The sequence below is a fragment of the Hydractinia symbiolongicarpus genome, chromosome 12 (genome assembly GCF_029227915.1).
Source record: "Hydractinia symbiolongicarpus strain clone_291-10 chromosome 12, HSymV2.1, whole genome shotgun sequence".
NCBI classification, from domain to species: domain Eukaryota; kingdom Metazoa; phylum Cnidaria; class Hydrozoa; order Anthoathecata; family Hydractiniidae; genus Hydractinia; species Hydractinia symbiolongicarpus.
In genome coordinates, this window is record NC_079886.1 from 13606775 (window position 1) to 13624666 (window position 17892).

Consider the following 17892-nt stretch of genomic DNA (forward strand, 5'->3'; position numbering starts at 1 on the left):
GGGTTACTAGCGGTAAGTGTGATAACTTCAGGCGTTGGCATTGGTAGTATACTCTCAAGAATCGGGGTACCACTGGCCGTGGCTATGGGTGGAATTACGATTGCCTTAGGGGTGGCACAGGCGGGTCTGCGGAACGCCGGAAGGAGGTTAGGTGTCATCAGACTACTAGCGGAGACCAAGTTGAACTCTATCGTTGACTTGATCTCCAGAGCTGTGGAGAATGGTGTGATTAGCGACCACAAGCTCAGCTTAATCATGCAGGAAAAGCAAAAATACATGGCGCTGAAGGAGCAATCCCGACAACGAACACGCAAAATCATGGATTCGATCAATGAACGGGAACGTATGCAGCTTGTCGCGAAAGGACGTGAGGAGGCGAAGGACGAGATTCTGAAAAAACTTCAATCTGCGCAGTATGTCAGCGGTACTTAGAGGAGCCACCGGCTTATTCATAATCTAGTGTGTTGTTCAACATACTAGACGATTTAGAGTACTTCTTCAGTATCTCGATCAATGATGTTGTCACCATCATGTACGACACATCGCTGCTTTTCGGAGAGCTGTCTCGAGTATTCTTCGAGATTTTTCTGCCAAACGCTCGTGACGCAAGGTTCGCAATAAGGACCGTCTGTTTGTGTAGAAGTGTCCTTGTACTTGACCTTGCGGATCGCTTTGAGAAGAGGACCTCTATTCATAGTGGAATAGTTACTTATCTTTAATGTTTTCGCTTCCTTTTTCAGTTCGGGAACGTTCATGTTTGTTTCTATGTTGAAACTCAACATAGAACCTTGATAATCCACTTACAAAACAGTGAAGCCTTCTTCATCATCAAAGTCAAAGTCGCTAAGGTAGCGGGAGCCAAAAAACTCGACAACTTTATACTTGCACTCCTCCAAGTAGGTGTGCATGTAGTCATTTGGGGCTTGCCTATAGATTCCAGATAGCTTGATGATGGCCTTGCACTCGCAGCTGTGTTTTAGTGGTACTTTTTTGGAATAGAAGTCGGTTCTAACTTTACTCTCCCACTCCTTCACATTGGCTGTGATGTATTACCCTTTTTTCACAAGGGGAGTGGTGAAGCAATGACCCTCCAAGAACTCTACCTTGGTCAGGATACTCTCATACTTCTCTAACCACTCTGGGTGGTTATAGATTTCGAATGACATAGTAAGAGAAGCCCTCTTCGTAACGCGAGGCACTATTGGAATAGAGCTTTTTAGGTGTTTTGATCAATAAAGGTGATAGCTTGCTGTCATAGCCAATGACGATACGTTCATCTTTCCCCTTGTATGCTGGAATAGGATCGCTTAGCGCAATATTTTCAATGTTTACATCTTCGATATTTAGTGGAGTCGCTTTGGCATAAAAGTCTCTTGGGTTAACATTCTCGTTACCGAATTTGAACATCCTTTTATTTTGTGGAAACTGGAGTTCAACTAGGGCTTAGTACAGGGACAGCTTCCACCATTATACGTAATGTACTCTTGATAACAGTACCAGCATAGCATCTTACCTTTTATGAAAAACCTCTGTCCACAGGAGCATCTGTCGTACCTATCGAGCACGCGTTCACACTCATCGCATTGTTCTTTCATCGTTTATTTACTCCACAAGAGCTCGAGATCTGCCATTGCATCCTCTGAAAAACACCAGTCTATAGCTCTGTCAGGATGCCAGGCCACTGGTAGCAATTCCTTGTTAATCCTATACTTCTCCGCTTTCCGCTAACGATATGACTCGAACAGCTAGGGATCATATTGAACCGCCTTGGTACACATTTTCCGAGTAACAAACCAATCCGGAACATCCTCGAATAGTCCGTGATGTTCTTCAACTGCCATAGTACACATTGCCTGTGTCATGAAACGTTCAGGAACAAACTGCATGCTCAGGGATTCCAAGTCAACCGCCTTGGTGCACATTTCCTTGAAACGTTCTGGAACATACTGGAGCATCAGAGATGTCAATTCCGCCGAGGTGCACATTTCATGGGTCTTAAAATGGTCCGGAACATCCCTGAGCATCCAGTGATCACCCTCAACGGCCGTGACGCACATTTCTTGCGTCTTGAAATGATCCGGAACATTCATGATCAGCCAGGGTATCTCCCGAACCGTCCTGGTACACATTTCCTGGGTTTTGAATTGTTCCGGAGCGTACATGAATTCGAGATGATCAGCTGGAATTGCCGAGTACACATTTACTGGGTCATGAAACGGTTCTGAACAAATTTCATCATTCGGGGTTCCTCCCTAATCACCCAGGCACACATTTCCTGGGTCTTGAAATGATCCGGAACAAATCTGAATGCCCTAGGATCCTCTTCAACCTCCCTGACCCACATTTCTTGCGTCTTGAGATGGTTGCGGGTTGCTGATAGTAGAGCTGATACGGTGTCATAAATCTTTTTGAACAGGAACATATTTTTTTTATTACATCCTGGCATCAATTAGCAGTCACAACTCTATGGACTCTCCCCTACTCAATTGCGCAATCTCTATTTTTGTTGATGTCAGCAATACTCCCGTTAGTAGCTATTGCGCATGCTCGAGAATTTATCGGAATCGAATTTGTTTTCGGATTTGTCGGAATTGGGATTTCGGATTTCAGGAATTTGGGGAATTTCCCTTGTCGTCGTCGTTGACTGCGCTAGAACGAACATTTTCCTATCTCTTATATAGCTACCTATGTAGTTAAAAATCGTAGCTAAGAATTTATTTGTCGGATAACTTAAATTTACATGCACACGCAACCGATGCAACTGGATGGAGCTAAAGAAATTTCCATTAATATCCAGATCAATTTCATAGCGACACATTCTTCTATTCTTGGCCGGCACGCGTACGATGAAGTGTTTTTTGATAAGTTTCATTTCAAACCGACTGCGGTTTCTGGTTGGGTTTAAAATATGTGTCGAGTTTGTGAATGACGTCTGCAAATTTGTTCGTATCTGCATTTAACGTGCGATAAATCTCTCTCGTAAATCTTCACCACAACAGTGTAATTAAAGCTTTTTTCTGTGTTTCTTGAGTAATACAACTGACAGTAGAAATTAATTCCAGATCATCTTTCCATACTAATCATTTCTTATCCAAATCCACTGAAGTTTCTTTAATTAATTGTTCCACATATAAAATATTACTAAGGGCTTTTGCCATATTTTACGTCGCTACTTATTATGAAATTTTACACAGAGATTACTATATTATGTCTTTCGTATATATGCTAAACATAAACTAATTTTAGATGCAAAAATACATGTTTTTATACTACATCGCGACACACAGTACAAGCACATACTCACGAACCATAGTACTAAACATAGAGCTACTTCATTTGCGCTAGCCACATATTAGAAATTCAGAAAAACAAACACCAAATTGGTCCCAGGTGATCCCTAGTTACCCACGCGGTAAAAATTGACGACGTCACCGCCACATTTGTGACTTAACTTTTTCGGCAACATCAAAGGAAAAACATCCACTTTGTCTGTTGCAGACACACAGACGCACAGACACGCTCTCCGTATTAATATAAGAGACTAGTAGATAAAGCCCGTGGAGAAATCCATTAAGTTAGGATAAAAAAAAAGAAACGTCATTTGAATTTTGATGACGTCAGCAACCCATCCACAAAAAAATTTGTTTTCACGTGGCTTCCATTGTGTAGTGTTTAAATTGCTGATCAAGAAAATGTATATAATCATGTGCTTTTGACAAACGGTTAAGAATATATAAAGGTTTAAAAATCTTGCTGACGTCAGCAATAGCCCGTCAAAACCCCAAAAAATTTTTTTAGAAATTTGTATACCTGTTGCCTTCATCGCATAGCTCTTGAAACGCTGATCAAGAAAATGTATAGGACCATGTGCTTTTGACAAACGGTTGCAGAGATATTGGGTTTGCAGGCTTTTTGATGACGTCATCAACCCGGATTTGGGAACCCAGGTTTGGGAAAATTTCCCCAAATTGGTCCTAAGTGTTCTCTAGTTACAGTTACCCACGCGGTGAAAAATCATTGACGTCAACACCTCGTTTCCAAGTTATTTAGTCTCAAAGTCATAGGTGCACTGTGATTTTTTTTTTGTAATTTCACTGTAATGGCTTCATTAATTTTAAGTAAGATAGTGACGTTAAAGTAGTAATATTGACCTGGCGCCAAAACGTCAGATAATTTAACGTTTGTGACATGCATATTTCGGCTACATCAATGGAAAATGACGGACGGACGGACGGACGGACGGACGGACGGACGGACGGACGGACGGACGGACGGACGGACGGACGGACGGACGGACGGACGGACGGACGGACGGACGGACGGACGGACGGACGGACGGACGGACGGACGGACGGACGGACGGACGGACGGACGGACGGACGGACGGACGGACGTATTATTATAAGAGATACCACAATGACGTGTAATTTGTTTGTATAAAATTTGAAGTGAGCACTGTTATGAAGTGAGCACTGTAAATTTGAGTTCATTTATATTTGATGTTAGAGATGACTGCAGTTCTCATTTCTATGCCTTTTTGCTTAAATTTATGTGTCATGTTTGCTAGCTTACTTTTTAGTTTGGTTAGTTCTAACTGCAACTTCTCCTGTATCTATTTCCTTTCTGTTATGTTTTCTGGCAATGGTATCCTTCGATTAAACAGGTCAAGACTATTTATGGTTAACAACATAGGTTTTTTTCTCATCTTTAAAGTGAGCAGAACAAACTCTTTTTCAGTTGTTGACTTTTTCTGCTTATTTTTGAAAGCCATTTTTTCCCCAGTTCTTGTTCTTTTGTTATGACATAAAAAGTAGGGGGGGACACTGGGGAACACAACAAATAAAGCCTCCTCCAGTAGCTACTGTGCTGGCTTTAAATGTTTGTTATTATTTTCTAGAGAAGTTGTTCGTAAGCTCTCTTCTGTAGCACAAGGTAGGTTGGAGAGAGGTTTTGTGAAATCAGGAGATACAAATATTTAAAACAGCTGTTCATAGGTGTTGAACATTGAATAAAATTATTAATTTATGAATTTTTTGTAGCACGCTTTATGCTTGTTACCAACTTTGACTACAACTACCGTAATGCATTGCGCCTAAGCGGATTTACGGGAACGGTGATTGCTTCTCTTATACAATCAAGGTGAGTCGCCGCAGCTAATTATTATTAAACATTATCATTTTAGACAAAATTCCGTTGGATGGTGCAACAGTATCTGAAAATCCGAAACCGGTAAACGGTTATCAGTACGTCATTGATTTGCAAACAACAGAAAGAAAATTTTATCTATGCGCAGACAATTCTACTGATCATAAGAGCTGGTTAAATGTACTTCGAAGCACGTTAGAACAAAGTGAAGTAAACAGGGTATTGCATCTTAACAACTGTTGAAAATATTTTTTATCCTAGCCTACTTTTCCTTTTTTTCTCTTTTGATTTTGTGCATACCCCACTCTTGATCAATTGTTATAATGTTCTATTTAGTCGAATGCTCGACGAGATTCAATCGAAGATTTCTTACAGTTGTCGAATACTTCAACGGAAGAAAATGTACGCGGAGACGACAGGTAAGTCTTTTGTTTTTCGCGAGTTTCGGCACTGACGCCATCTCCTGCGTAAACAAATTTCTTAAAATCCATATTTGTACATACACTGCCGACGTCATCAAAATTCTTAAAGTCTCCTATCTTTCGTTGACATCTATATATTTAGATGTTTAGGTGTTTAGAATTGTAGATGTTCAGATGTTTAAATGCTTAGGTGCTTAGATGTTTAGATATTTAACTGTTTAGGTGTTTAGACGTTTAGATATTTAGATGTGTAGTTGTTTAGTTGTTTAGTTGTTTAGGTGTTTAGATGTTTAGATGTTTAGATGTTTAGATATTTAGTTGTTTAGATGTTTAGATGTTTAGATGTTTAGATGTTTAGGTGTTCAGATGTTTAGATGTTAGGATGTTTAGATGTTTAGGTACTTAGGTATTTAGATGTTTAGATGTTTAGATGTTCAGATGTTTAGGTGTTTAGATGTTTAGATATTAGGATGTTTAGATGCATAGATGTTTAGATGTTTTGGTGTTTTGGTGTTTAGATGTTTAGGTGTTTAGTTGTTTAGTTGTTTAGTTGTTTAGTTGTTTAGTTGTTTAGTTGTTTAGATGTTTAGATGTTTAGATGTTTAGTTGTTTAGTTGTTTAGTTGTTTGGATGTTTAGGTGTTTAGATGTTAAGATGTTTAGATGTTTAGATGTTTAGATGTTTAGATATTTAGTTGTTTAGGTGTTTAGATGTTTAGATGTTTAGATGTTTAGTTGTTTAGATGTTTAGATGTTTAGATATTTGGATGTTTAGTTGTCTAGGTGTTTAGGTGTTTTGGTGTTTAGATGTTTATGTGTTTAAGTGTTTAAATATTTGCATATTTATAAAATTAGGTATTTCTATATTGTCATAACGCTCGTAATAATTCGTAGCATTCGTAATGTCAACCTCTTATAGATCACAACAAAAGGCCCTGGATTGCGTCGATGGATTGTTTTTCTTTTCAATCCTTAATTGAAATAAGATTTTATTGTTTGTTTGGAGAAGCAAACATCCTAAAAAAAACTATTATTATCCATCGAAGTCAAAGTTTCTTTATTGTCAGTAAAAATTAAAATATGTTTAACACCCTTCGTTGGACAAAAGTGCCGACAGTTTGCCCGAAAACTTATTAAATGGGACCACCACAAAGTAACAATGTCAGGCTTGTCATGGAGCATTATTTACAATTAACGTTTTTCTCACAGGCTGCAACAGAAGTTGGATAAACTGAAACGTGAACGTGTCGCAACAGCTAGCAGTCCGAACAGCAGCCCTGACTTGCAGTTTAACAAAGAATTTTGCAGCGGTGATAAAACAGACTCGGGTATATCAGAACCAATTGAAGAAGAGGATTATATGTGTCCACCACCAATAAAAGGACAGTTTCAAGATATGAGCTTGCGTGATAACCAGTCGTCTGGTTACAATTCAAAAAATGATATTCACAAACCAATAGGCCCTTCACACCATGGTTACATCAACTTTAATCGTAAAGAAATACCTCAGGCTATTATTTCTCAAGTAGAACATGGTTATGTAAATACAGATAGAAACAGTCGTCCGTGTTTGACAAGTAATACACATCTATCCCCAAGATTGAGACGATCTCAAGATAATTATGACCGATATATAGTTGCTTCGGAGGAAATATATGGTTTTGAGGAAATGAACGACACTCCCTCGGTAAAAGACAATGACTTTAAGGATATATATGACATACCCCCAGCCAAAGACAATGATTTTGGTGATGTGTATGACTTTCCCCCAGCAAAATACAATGATTTTGGGGTTATATATGACATACCCCCAGCCAAAGACAATGATTTTGATGATGTGTATGACTTTCCCCCAGCAAAAGACAATGATTTTGGGGATGTATATTACACACCCATAGCGAAAAACAATGATTTTGGGGACGTATATGATATCCCCCAAGGGAAAGACAATAACTTTGGAGATGTATATGACATTCCCCCAGCAAAAGACAATGGTTTTGGTCATGTACATTACATTCCCCCGACAAAAGACAATGATATTAGTGATGTATATAACATCCTACAAGCGAAAAACAATGACTTTGGAGATGTATATGACATTCCTCCAGCGGAAGACAGCGATTGTGTCTATGACACTCCACCAGCAAAAAATAAAAAAAGTATTCGCCAGAATTATTCTTCAGTGCAAGACAAAAATAACAATGGAGACGATGCATTTCGAACCTTAAACTCAAATGTATCTCTCACAAAAGCTGATGTGTATAGTGTTCCGTCAAATGTTACTTTCTATGATCAAAGGGGTGAAAGTCTGCCACCTGTACCAAAAAGAGGTGATCAAAATATTGCCTATGACTTTTTGCAGATTTCGTGCTCCAACAAAGGTACAGAAACCAAAATTACCAATTATCCAATTTTTGCCAATGGGTATTCTTTATTAGATTCAAGAGAGACCTCAACAAAAAGTAGAAATAGTTCTGATAGGTTTCTAGACAGACCAGCACAGCCATCAAGAAAATTGAAACCAGAACAGGTTCCAAATGTACCTCCTCGCACTACATCAAATCGCACTACTACAACTAATCCTGAACGATCAAAGAAACGAAATCACTCGCAATTTCCGGACAAATCGCTACCCGCACATTTAAGTTTGGATTATCATATCGCAGATAATGATATTTGTTATCAAGAGATGGATCCGGAACATGATAAAACTAACTTATGCTCCAGCATTACCTCAGTGGAGGGAAATACTGATGTTGGTTATCAGGAAAAAAGTTCTCTTCCAAACAAAGACCAATTGAAATTACCTATAGATAACAGTAAGTAGCTTGTTGCTAGTTTTTCTTTTCTTTTCGTATAACTTTCAGTGTTTGCAGGATAAAATGGTTTACAAAAGAAACATTTTCTGTAGTAAAGTAAAGATTTAAGTTCGGTAATCCTGTTCAGATTTAGGGTGAGAGTGACCTGGTTAAGGGGGAGGAGAAATGGAGGGTAAAAATTCCCAAACGCTGTAACCTTTACAACTACTGGCTTATTTTAATACTAAGCAGGCATAGCAAACATCACAAACTAACTAAGATTGCAACCTAATTTTTATTTTTAGTCGCGTGGTTAACAATAACAATTATGATATATCGATTGTTGCGATGTGCATTTTCCTAGAATACTTTTAAGATCTGAGTTGTATTAAATTACTTTTAAAGACAACGAAAAATCTCACCTAATTTTTAGCCTTCCTGCAGCTGTAAACGGGCGCCAAAGTGAATATATTTTTTTAAAACAAAGTAGAATCTATATTATACTACCCGTATACGCGTGTCTGTCAAAAGGGTAGCGGCGGCTTACCGGTGGTTGGAAATGTTTCATTTTGTTATATCTTAGTATGCTATTTGTGTTTATTCATTGTGTATAACTCTATCAAGCGCGGGTCCGAGTTTCCATATTTTTCAACCTCCACCAAGTTACCAAGATTTTCTTATTTCCAAATCTCGTTTAGACATATCGAACCATATGATAATCTCTGAGCCTCCACAGTGAGCCTTCCTATGCTTGGGTTTTATATTATAGAATTTTTTTTTTTTTTTTTATATATATATATATATATATATAGTTATCACATTTCTTAAAAAAAAAAAAAAAAAAAAAAAAAAAAAAAAATCCTTATTATGCAATAAGTGCTGGCTGCTACGGTTTCAATGAGCTGTTTATTTCAACACAGCCAACGTTTTATCTCTAACGAAGTCTTTCAGAGTCGAATGAGACCTTCCGCCGATATACAACTATAGCCTATGCCTTTCCTCTATTTAATCTATCAACAACCATTTAACAAAACCTAAATCTACAACTCTTATTGAAACCTAGATCTCCATGCTTCTTGTATCATTTTTGTTCTAAACTTTTTATTCTTATTGTTGTTATTATTATGTTATTATAGGGATAAGAACCATTGTATAATGGAACCCGAATAAATGTCAAAAAAAAAAAAAAAAAAAAAAAAAAATTATATAAACTTATATTATATATTATATATTATTTTGCCGTAGTTTCCCTATTCATAGCGTGAGACGTAGCTTCTCCATCATCTGCGCCTCGTTTGAAATGATTCTGCCTTGTTCTCTTTCCCTGGTGCTTCTTTTCTTCAGTGATCATATGAATTGCTCGCTCTGTGACTCCATTGATGATTCGCTGCCAGTTCTCTGGTCGGTCTGTATAGACTGATGGTTCTCTGGTGATTCTGTATAGACTGGCGTTACCAGTTTTAGTCCTTACGATTTATACCTATATATATGGATGTACAACATTGTTTGCCTGTACTAAACGCTCAGCCTAAAGTAACATTTATTTGCTAACTTTAAAAAGTTTGGCCAGCTCTTCTTATGAATTGCTCTACGGGTGTTTAACTCTGGGTAACACATTTACTTGTGGTTTAGCCCGGCGTTTTGATGCTAGTGAAATAATAAGAATATACTTTCTAACAGATGTATGCCTTGACACCTTCAAACATAAGAATATGTCAGGGCGTATCTTACACCCTCTTTTTGCGAAGCAATTGAGCTTCGCAAGCGAAGCGAAATTGTGGAGCACGTTTGCTACGCGAAGTATACCAAGAGAATTATTGAGATTCTCAAACTTTCGATAGAAAAAAAATCATATAAAATCAGCTTAAGGAGATATGACTGATATTTTTTCTCGAAAAGGTAGGTATTTTTTTGTCTAATAGAACAAATAAGTTTGGACCAAGCAGCTCTTATAAATGTTAGCTAAAAATGCCAGTAAATAGGCTTTGTACCCCCCTACCCCCCGTCTTTCGTACCCCCCCCCCCCGTTATTTCCCGATTTTCCGTTTGCCGGAAGCGAAAGACTGGGAAGTAAACTCAAGCAATCAGAAAACGGCTATCGGCTAAATTGAATTACCGTGTATTTTACAGACCTAAGACAAATACATAGTTTATACCAAGTCCTGATAATAATTGGCGTAGCTGGCATGCTATTTCTCTTAATATTTGCACTTGGAAAGCTTGTATTTACCTTTTGAAGGCACATTATATTAATTTGAACGTTTAATGCGCAAAAACGTGTTATTTTTATGGCTTCATTAAAAAGAAGATTTTAAAGTACCAAATTATCAGCTTGAATTGGCATGTTTGTGGTATTCTTTTCATACAGCAGAAGAAAAGTGAGTTGCGAAGGTATGGATGATTTGAAAGTTATATTTACGTTCCTTGGTTTGATGTAGCTAGCTAACTAAATTACTTTTTGGTGCGTATGGCCACCATGGAAAATTATTTTTGCTGTCATCCTTCAATCGAATCATTAGCTAGTTAGATAGATAGCTACCTCTAGCTACAGTCAGAAGAAGAAAATTCTATTCATAATGATTAACAAAACTCTTTTTTTTTAAATTTTATTACACGATTTTTAAATATTTCCTAAAACTCAAGTTGCTTCTTTTTTTTGTTGCATCGTGGAAATAAATTTAAGTCACCAATCCAAAACTAACGGGAAAATACCTCTTTATTCTTTAAGGTATTTGCTCATTTGTGGTTAAAAACTTTTGTAGTTTTGCTACTAGGGTCTTTTTACTGATATATGTTCTAAATCTGAACTATTTTATCAAATGGTGCCCTTACCTGGAAATTCTACTTTGTTTACCTACTTTCGCATCTTGTTAAATTCTTCAACACTCAAACCTATAGCAATAAATTTTTCAAGAAGTTAGCTTATGTACGATGTGTGAAGTCACAAATGACCAATTGGACTTTTGTTCGATAATGGTGGCAACCGTTAATGTAATTATTGTTTTTGTGAGATTAAGTTTGGACATATATAAAATATTTAAAAAAGATAAAAAAAAAAAACTAGCCAAAAAAGCCATAAGTGTGAGGGCAACCTTGAGCAAATTGTTAAGTACAATTTGTACTTTCCAAATGGAAAGCAGTGCCTTCAATTCTGTTGTCTTGGCCACAAAAAGTAGTGATCTATATTTTATGTGGTTAGCCTCGTTAATTGCAATAAATTTACCCTGTCAATTGTTCCAGGAGGGACAACATGACGATTCTAGAGTGCTAAAAAGCTTCCATTTGAGCTACAAAAACCCTTTAAATTTCTGTTCATTAAGGAACAGCTGTTATATGGGATTGAACCCATATGAATATGAAGTGAACACTCTACCGACTGAACTACCAATCCACAAAAGAAGACAACCCCCAAAGTAAACAGAGTTGCATCACTTTATTAATTCTATCAAGCATGTATCAATCATATTGTATTTAGTAAATAATATTTGAGCACTCTTTCCCAAAAAAAGATATATATTTGTAGTTTAGAAATTTAGCTCTAAATATTGTCTCTCAAAGGCACTGGATTTTAATGTATTTAAAGACTTTACTATACATATAATATAATATACTATATAAGAATGTTTTCTGTTTCTTTTTAGATTGCGTACAATGAGCGAGAGATGTTATCTTTCAATATGTGAGATAAAAAGAAGAAAGCGAAACCTCATCCCGCGTTGTTATTGTTTTTCTGTCAAAAACTTGAAGCTGTTTTATAAATCTTGATGAAGTTAATAAATTGTTTTCGTTTCTATAGATGTTTGTTTTTGTTTATTGTTTCTCGTGAGTTTACAAAATTTATTGCAACAGATTCATTGGCTTCAAGAAATCGGTTTTCATAACTAGTGCCGTTATTTTTAAGTGAAAAAAAACACATGCTGCTTCGTGCGCCTTCTTGTCTCTGAAGGTCTCTATTATTATCTGTGTTCCGAGTATTATTTTCCGGTTGAAAGAGTACCTTACGATGCGCATCCCCTTAATTCGTGACATTTTCGCACACTACGGATTGTACAACTCGATGTATTGCATTTCTTTCAAAATAAGGGTTTTAACCTTATAAAAGTATAACTTTGCATGGATTTTTAGTGCTAAAAGCTTCATCAATGTTGGATTTACGTCGGCCACCACTGACAATATTGTGATTATTGTCAATATTTAATCTTATAATTCTGTGAAAAAGAGGTTTTACGAAATTTCTTAGTTATCGTTTATGTTTAGTTTCGCGCGATCTAAATTTCTCGTACCTTCCTAAAAGAAATATTCCGCATATATATATTGTATTTTTGCCAAAAAATCACTACTTTTGCACAACGAGTTGTTGTTGTTCCGCGGAGAGTTTATTTTACAACCTCGTCGCCAGGGTTTTCTTCGTCTATGATATTCAGTTTTGGTGTATTTCCCAGATATCAGCTGCAGTAAGATGTAAGCACCTCGTCGTATTATATCAAAGAGAAACAAAAGCACTAGGGTCAACTATTGGCTAGTTTCGATTTTGCTTGCAACTTGCGTAATGCTTCGCAACCTTTTTTTAATTTCTAGTTGTAATTTTGCGTGCTTGGCCGTACAAAAAACGTAATAAAAGCGCAAATATAAATTACTAACATTTGAAGATCAGTTAGCATACGGATAACTTAAATTGTATCCATTGTAATCGAGAAAAATTTCTAGGTTGTTTGACGCTATGACCTGGGCAGGCCAATTTTGTCCACTCCTCTCCACCCAATCTTAATAGAATTAAAACACTTTTGTCAACAAGTCATTTAAATTCTAAAAATATTTTAATTTAATTTTAAGTGTACACACCCTTTCGACCACATTCAACAATACCTTTGCCATGGTAATTTTAAAAATAGGAAGATTTCTTAATTGCAAACAATATAAATCATCAAGTTTTAGCTTATTGGAGCAGTATTTTAAGAGTTATACTGGAAAACACTGTTTAAAAAACTGTTTAAAAAATTACTTACCTCCACATTTAGCTAAAATAAAAACATGGATTACAATCCGTTGTTAACCCGTCATAACAAACACAGCTGACCAAACTTTTTTATTTTACGGAGAATATTCCCAGCTTAAACAAACACTGAGCAATTTTATTTTGTGAAAAGTTTTTGTAAAATTTAAAAATAAGCTGTTTTCACCCGGTTAAACCAAAAACAATCGTGCAACATTGTTTTATTTTGCGGGAAAAGTTCCTGTGAAAGTTCAAAAATTATTTGTGACACGGGCCGAGTACTTAGTACACGTAAACCATATTGCATATCCGTGTTGGCGAAATACCCTTTTTTAAAAAACAACTTCATTGCAACTTCGGTTTAAAAAGAAATACAGCAAGGGGCCTCCTGTTACCCTATCCAGCTAAAACAATAACTCAGCAACTTTTTTTGAAGAATCGGTTTTCATGACACCTTACTGCATTCGACATAAGAATTATTGACTAAAAAATTTTAGTGTTTTTAAACTACATTTGGTTTGACTACTTTGACTTTTAAACCAGATATAAATAAACAGCCGGGTGGATGTCCACAAACCCAAACATCAATAAAAAAATAATTTTGAAATTTTTTTCGTACTAAGCTAACAGCGTAATGTAGCATTTTTTTTTTTTTTATTAACTGTCCTTCAGGCACTTCCATATTTTACAATGGCTATTCGTCCTATTAAAATAATAGTAATATTTAAATAAAGAAATAAGTTATTCTATAAAAAAAGACACTGTAAACTGTAGACAAGATTAGCAGAGTTCAAAGTGGCGAAGGATTGAGAGACATCGATATAATAGATTCTGACGGAGAATTAAGACCAGAACATATGAAAATGAAAATTATACACTAAAATATATAATATAAAAATATACATACATTAAATATATTTATTAATCGACGGGCTTAAGAAATAAACAAAAACAATCGAGCAAATCAACAAAAATTGAGACTAGGTAGAGCAGAAGAAATCAAACAAAGCATGAAGTATTGCTCAAAAAAGGACGAATTTTTTTGTTACCAGGTTCTTCCCCGATAGCTTTGGGAAGATCATTTAGAAGGCGACTTGCCTTGCCAAGAAACAATTTCTCCGACACATTAAATTCATACTTAGAAATAACTTCGTCAACATTACGAGTTCCACGTCCAGCAATTCTCAACTTGAAACCTTTTAAATACGATGGAAACTTATCCTGGTGAATCGATTTGTGGGCAAGTTTTAAAATTTCAGAAGTGTATTTGTTGTTGGATCGGTAGCCAACCAAGTTGTATTACATCCTCGAACGTGGAATATCTCAGCGTTACAAAAGACACAATTCTGCATAATAGTTTATTTTTTCAGCTGGAATAGTGGCAGGTTCCAAAACAATGAACAGCAATAGTGAATTTTCGAAATTAGAAGGGCTTCTGCCAGTTGATTCCGCAAACGAAATGTTGCTGTGCGACGAAGATAGCGAAGAACGTATAGTTTCGCAAAAACTGATTGAGAGAGTTTATTGATATGAGTTTTCCAGGTTAGATTTTGATCGAACTGGATGCCAAGAAGTCTGTAAACGGTAACGCGTTCGATCAGTTATCCGAGTGGTGGACATGGAATGTTGAATGGTTGGGGTTCATGAGATCGTGAAGTTTTGCCATTTGTTTTTTTGTTATTGAACGCAAGATTATTTGTGGTCGACCATTGCTTCAGCTGGTCTAATCGTTGATTCAAGTTGTTGATTGTAGGTTGTATGTTTATAGTCTTACAATGTTCATAGATACTTGTATCGTCTGCATATTGGTTTGTGGTACCACCCTCGACGTTGTCTTGTAGGTCGACCGTATAAAGGTTAAATAGTACAGGACCAAGAATTGAACCTTGAGCCCAAATAACACTGTTCCGTAGTCAGATTGTTTGTCGTCTATCTGAACGAATTGGCGGCACTCACTGAGGTACGATAACATCAGCATAGCAGCATTGTTGGAAAAGCCTATCCTTCGTAATTTAATCAACAGGGTTTTGTAATCGACAGTGTCAAAGGATTTTGAATAGTCCAGAAATGATGCCAGCGTGACCTCGCCTTTGTTCATCGCGCCAACGATGTCGTCTCGAATCGTGTTTCGGTCGAGTTACGCTTGTGGAAACCGGACATCGTTTGGTGGCATATATGGTTCTGTTAATAATCAACGATCTGTCTTGCTATTAAACGTTCGAAAAGCTTTGATAAGATCGGTAAAACAATGACAGGTCTGAATTGGTCTGGATTAATGGACTGTTCTGTTTTTGGAATTGGTGTTACTTTGCCGATATTTCACAGCTGCTAAAGGGTGTTTTTAGCTATCCTGCGTTGGTGATGTGAGTAAGTGGGGATGTGATGTGGTCAGCAATGGGTTTGATGAATGCTACAGGGAGGTTGTCGTAGCCAGCGGAACAGTCGCTTCGAAGATTTTTAATTTCTCTGAGCACTTGATCGTATGTGACAGGACGAAATTGGAATTCTTGGTCAGCTTCAGTAACGAGGTCTTGAAGAAGGAGTTGAATTTCCTCTTTAGATGTCGGTAGCGATCCAAGGTTTCTGTGTGCCGTAGATATGTAGTGTGCATTTAGTTCGGAGGGTTGGATGTTTATAACGTTATTATTTGGATGGATAAATCGGTGGATAGTTTCCAAACCTCTTTAGGCTTTTTCGATGAAAGAAGTCTGCGGTAGAAAGTCTTTTTGGTACATTTTATCTGTCTTTTTAGAGCGTTTCGAGCATTTCAAAATTCATTCCAGGCGGCATTCAACTGAGTCTGGTGGGCTAAAGTACGCTTTTCGTGACAAGTTTGTTGTAGGTTGGTGATTTTTAAGTCTTTCATCCAGGGTGCCGGAGGAAGGGTGACCTTGATTCCCTTCAACGCTGCGTGACGTTCGATGCACTCAAAGAGCAGATGGTTGAGTGTGCTTAGGCTGTCATCGGTACAATCAGTTGCATAAACGACATTGAAAGGGATGGTTGCGGTGTCAGCAACATACGCCGACAGGTCAAAATTTCTCATGTCACGAATGATCTTGTACCGTGGTTCAAATCTGGCTACACGATTATTGATGCAAGCGAATACTGTTTTGATCTTTTAGGATAAATACATTAGTTACGCGCCACGAGACAGATTATTACGCAAAAAATGTAAACAAATATACTAGCTTTTTTATTTTATGAAAAATGCGGGAGAATGTGTTTCTCCTTGACAAATTAAAGTGTGCTACATAAAAAAGTAACACATAGCTCTAGCGACATAAAAACTGAACGTCTAAAAATATCAAAGTTCTTACTTTTTTCAAATTACAACCACTTCAAACTCTCATTTTCAAAGCCCTCATTTTCTACCTCTAACTTTACTTTACTTTTTCTAGCTCCATTCTTCACTTCCGAAGTCAGTTCTGGTGGGTTCTAACTTCCCATTTTACTCCTGCTTCCAGTTCTTCACTTGGACGTTTCCTTCATAGGACCGTTGTTTTTTTGTGTGTGTGTGTGTACAGGGTAAACCTGTTCCGAAGTCCAGCGTTTAAATTATTTTAGCAAATTAAGTTGCGTCAGCAAGACTGTAGATGCAGAAAGACGTGCTGCTGCTGTTCACGTACTGTAAAAAAAAACCCGCGGTGTCATTTGTGGCAAATTGAACATCTGCGACATCAAAGAAAATTTCGGCAACTTCAGAGAAAAATAAACATATTCACTATGCCAGTTACAGACACACTGACACACTCATCGTATTGTTATTGAGATTAAAATTTCGCCACCAAAAGTGAAAACCAATACTTTTGTTTCTAGATTACAATAGACATAAATACATATTACATATCTGACTCCCTTCTTACAATATTATTCCACGAGGGCCTAAAATACGTCTACACAATTTTTTTCTTATGTTGTCTTCTCTTCTCATTTTTCTATGTTATTTCAGCTCCAAGATGAATATTTTGATGTGTAGGTATGCATATTGTTAAAAAGATATAGCTCGATATTATAAAGGGTATTTTTATTATTATTATAATCTTGAGCTAAAACAACAGTAGTTAACTTAAATAGAAATTTATTCATTTTGGCACCCGCAATTTCTTGTGTTTTAGTAACGTCACTAATTAAACACGTGACCAAAGATCAAAATAAGGTAACCAATTTGTTATCTGATTATGGCTTTTACATCTGACAAGTAACTTTCAAAATAAGACAGAAGTTGCAACTGTTAAGCATCTCACCAAATCTTTGACCGGATCACTGAGACCCAAACATAAACAGCTCTAAGCCATGAGGACAAAGTTAAAAAATTCATTTGTGTTACAATCGCCGAAACACTTTTATCGTGTCGCCACCTATCTGTGCAACAGGTAGCATATTCACTGCTCTATTCACTAAATACAAAAATGGTAACTCGGATTTATTGCTAAAAGTTGCGACACAAACAATTTATTTAGAAATAACGTTTTTCTTATAATCATTAATTTTTTTGCTATCAATTACGGTTTTTTGTTACCAGTAACAAGAAC

The 17892-nt window shown here is 36.7% G+C and overlaps 1 protein-coding gene across 9 annotated transcripts in view; it reads left to right on the plus strand.

The window, feature by feature from the left end:
• Positions 1–17892, plus strand: part of LOC130622289 (GRB2-associated-binding protein 1-like) — a 57632-nt gene that overhangs the window by 30658 nt on the left and 9082 nt on the right. For 4 of the 9 annotated variants that reach the window (XM_057437733.1, XM_057437734.1, XM_057437735.1 and 1 more), the window contains 3 exons: positions 5183–5364; positions 5482–5564; positions 6776–8385. In XM_057437733.1, coding sequence (XP_057293716.1) covers positions 5183–5364; positions 5482–5564; positions 6776–8385 — 1875 coding nt within the window. The other 5 variants (XR_008981040.1, XM_057437737.1, XM_057437738.1 and 2 more) reach the window with 5 other exon arrangements.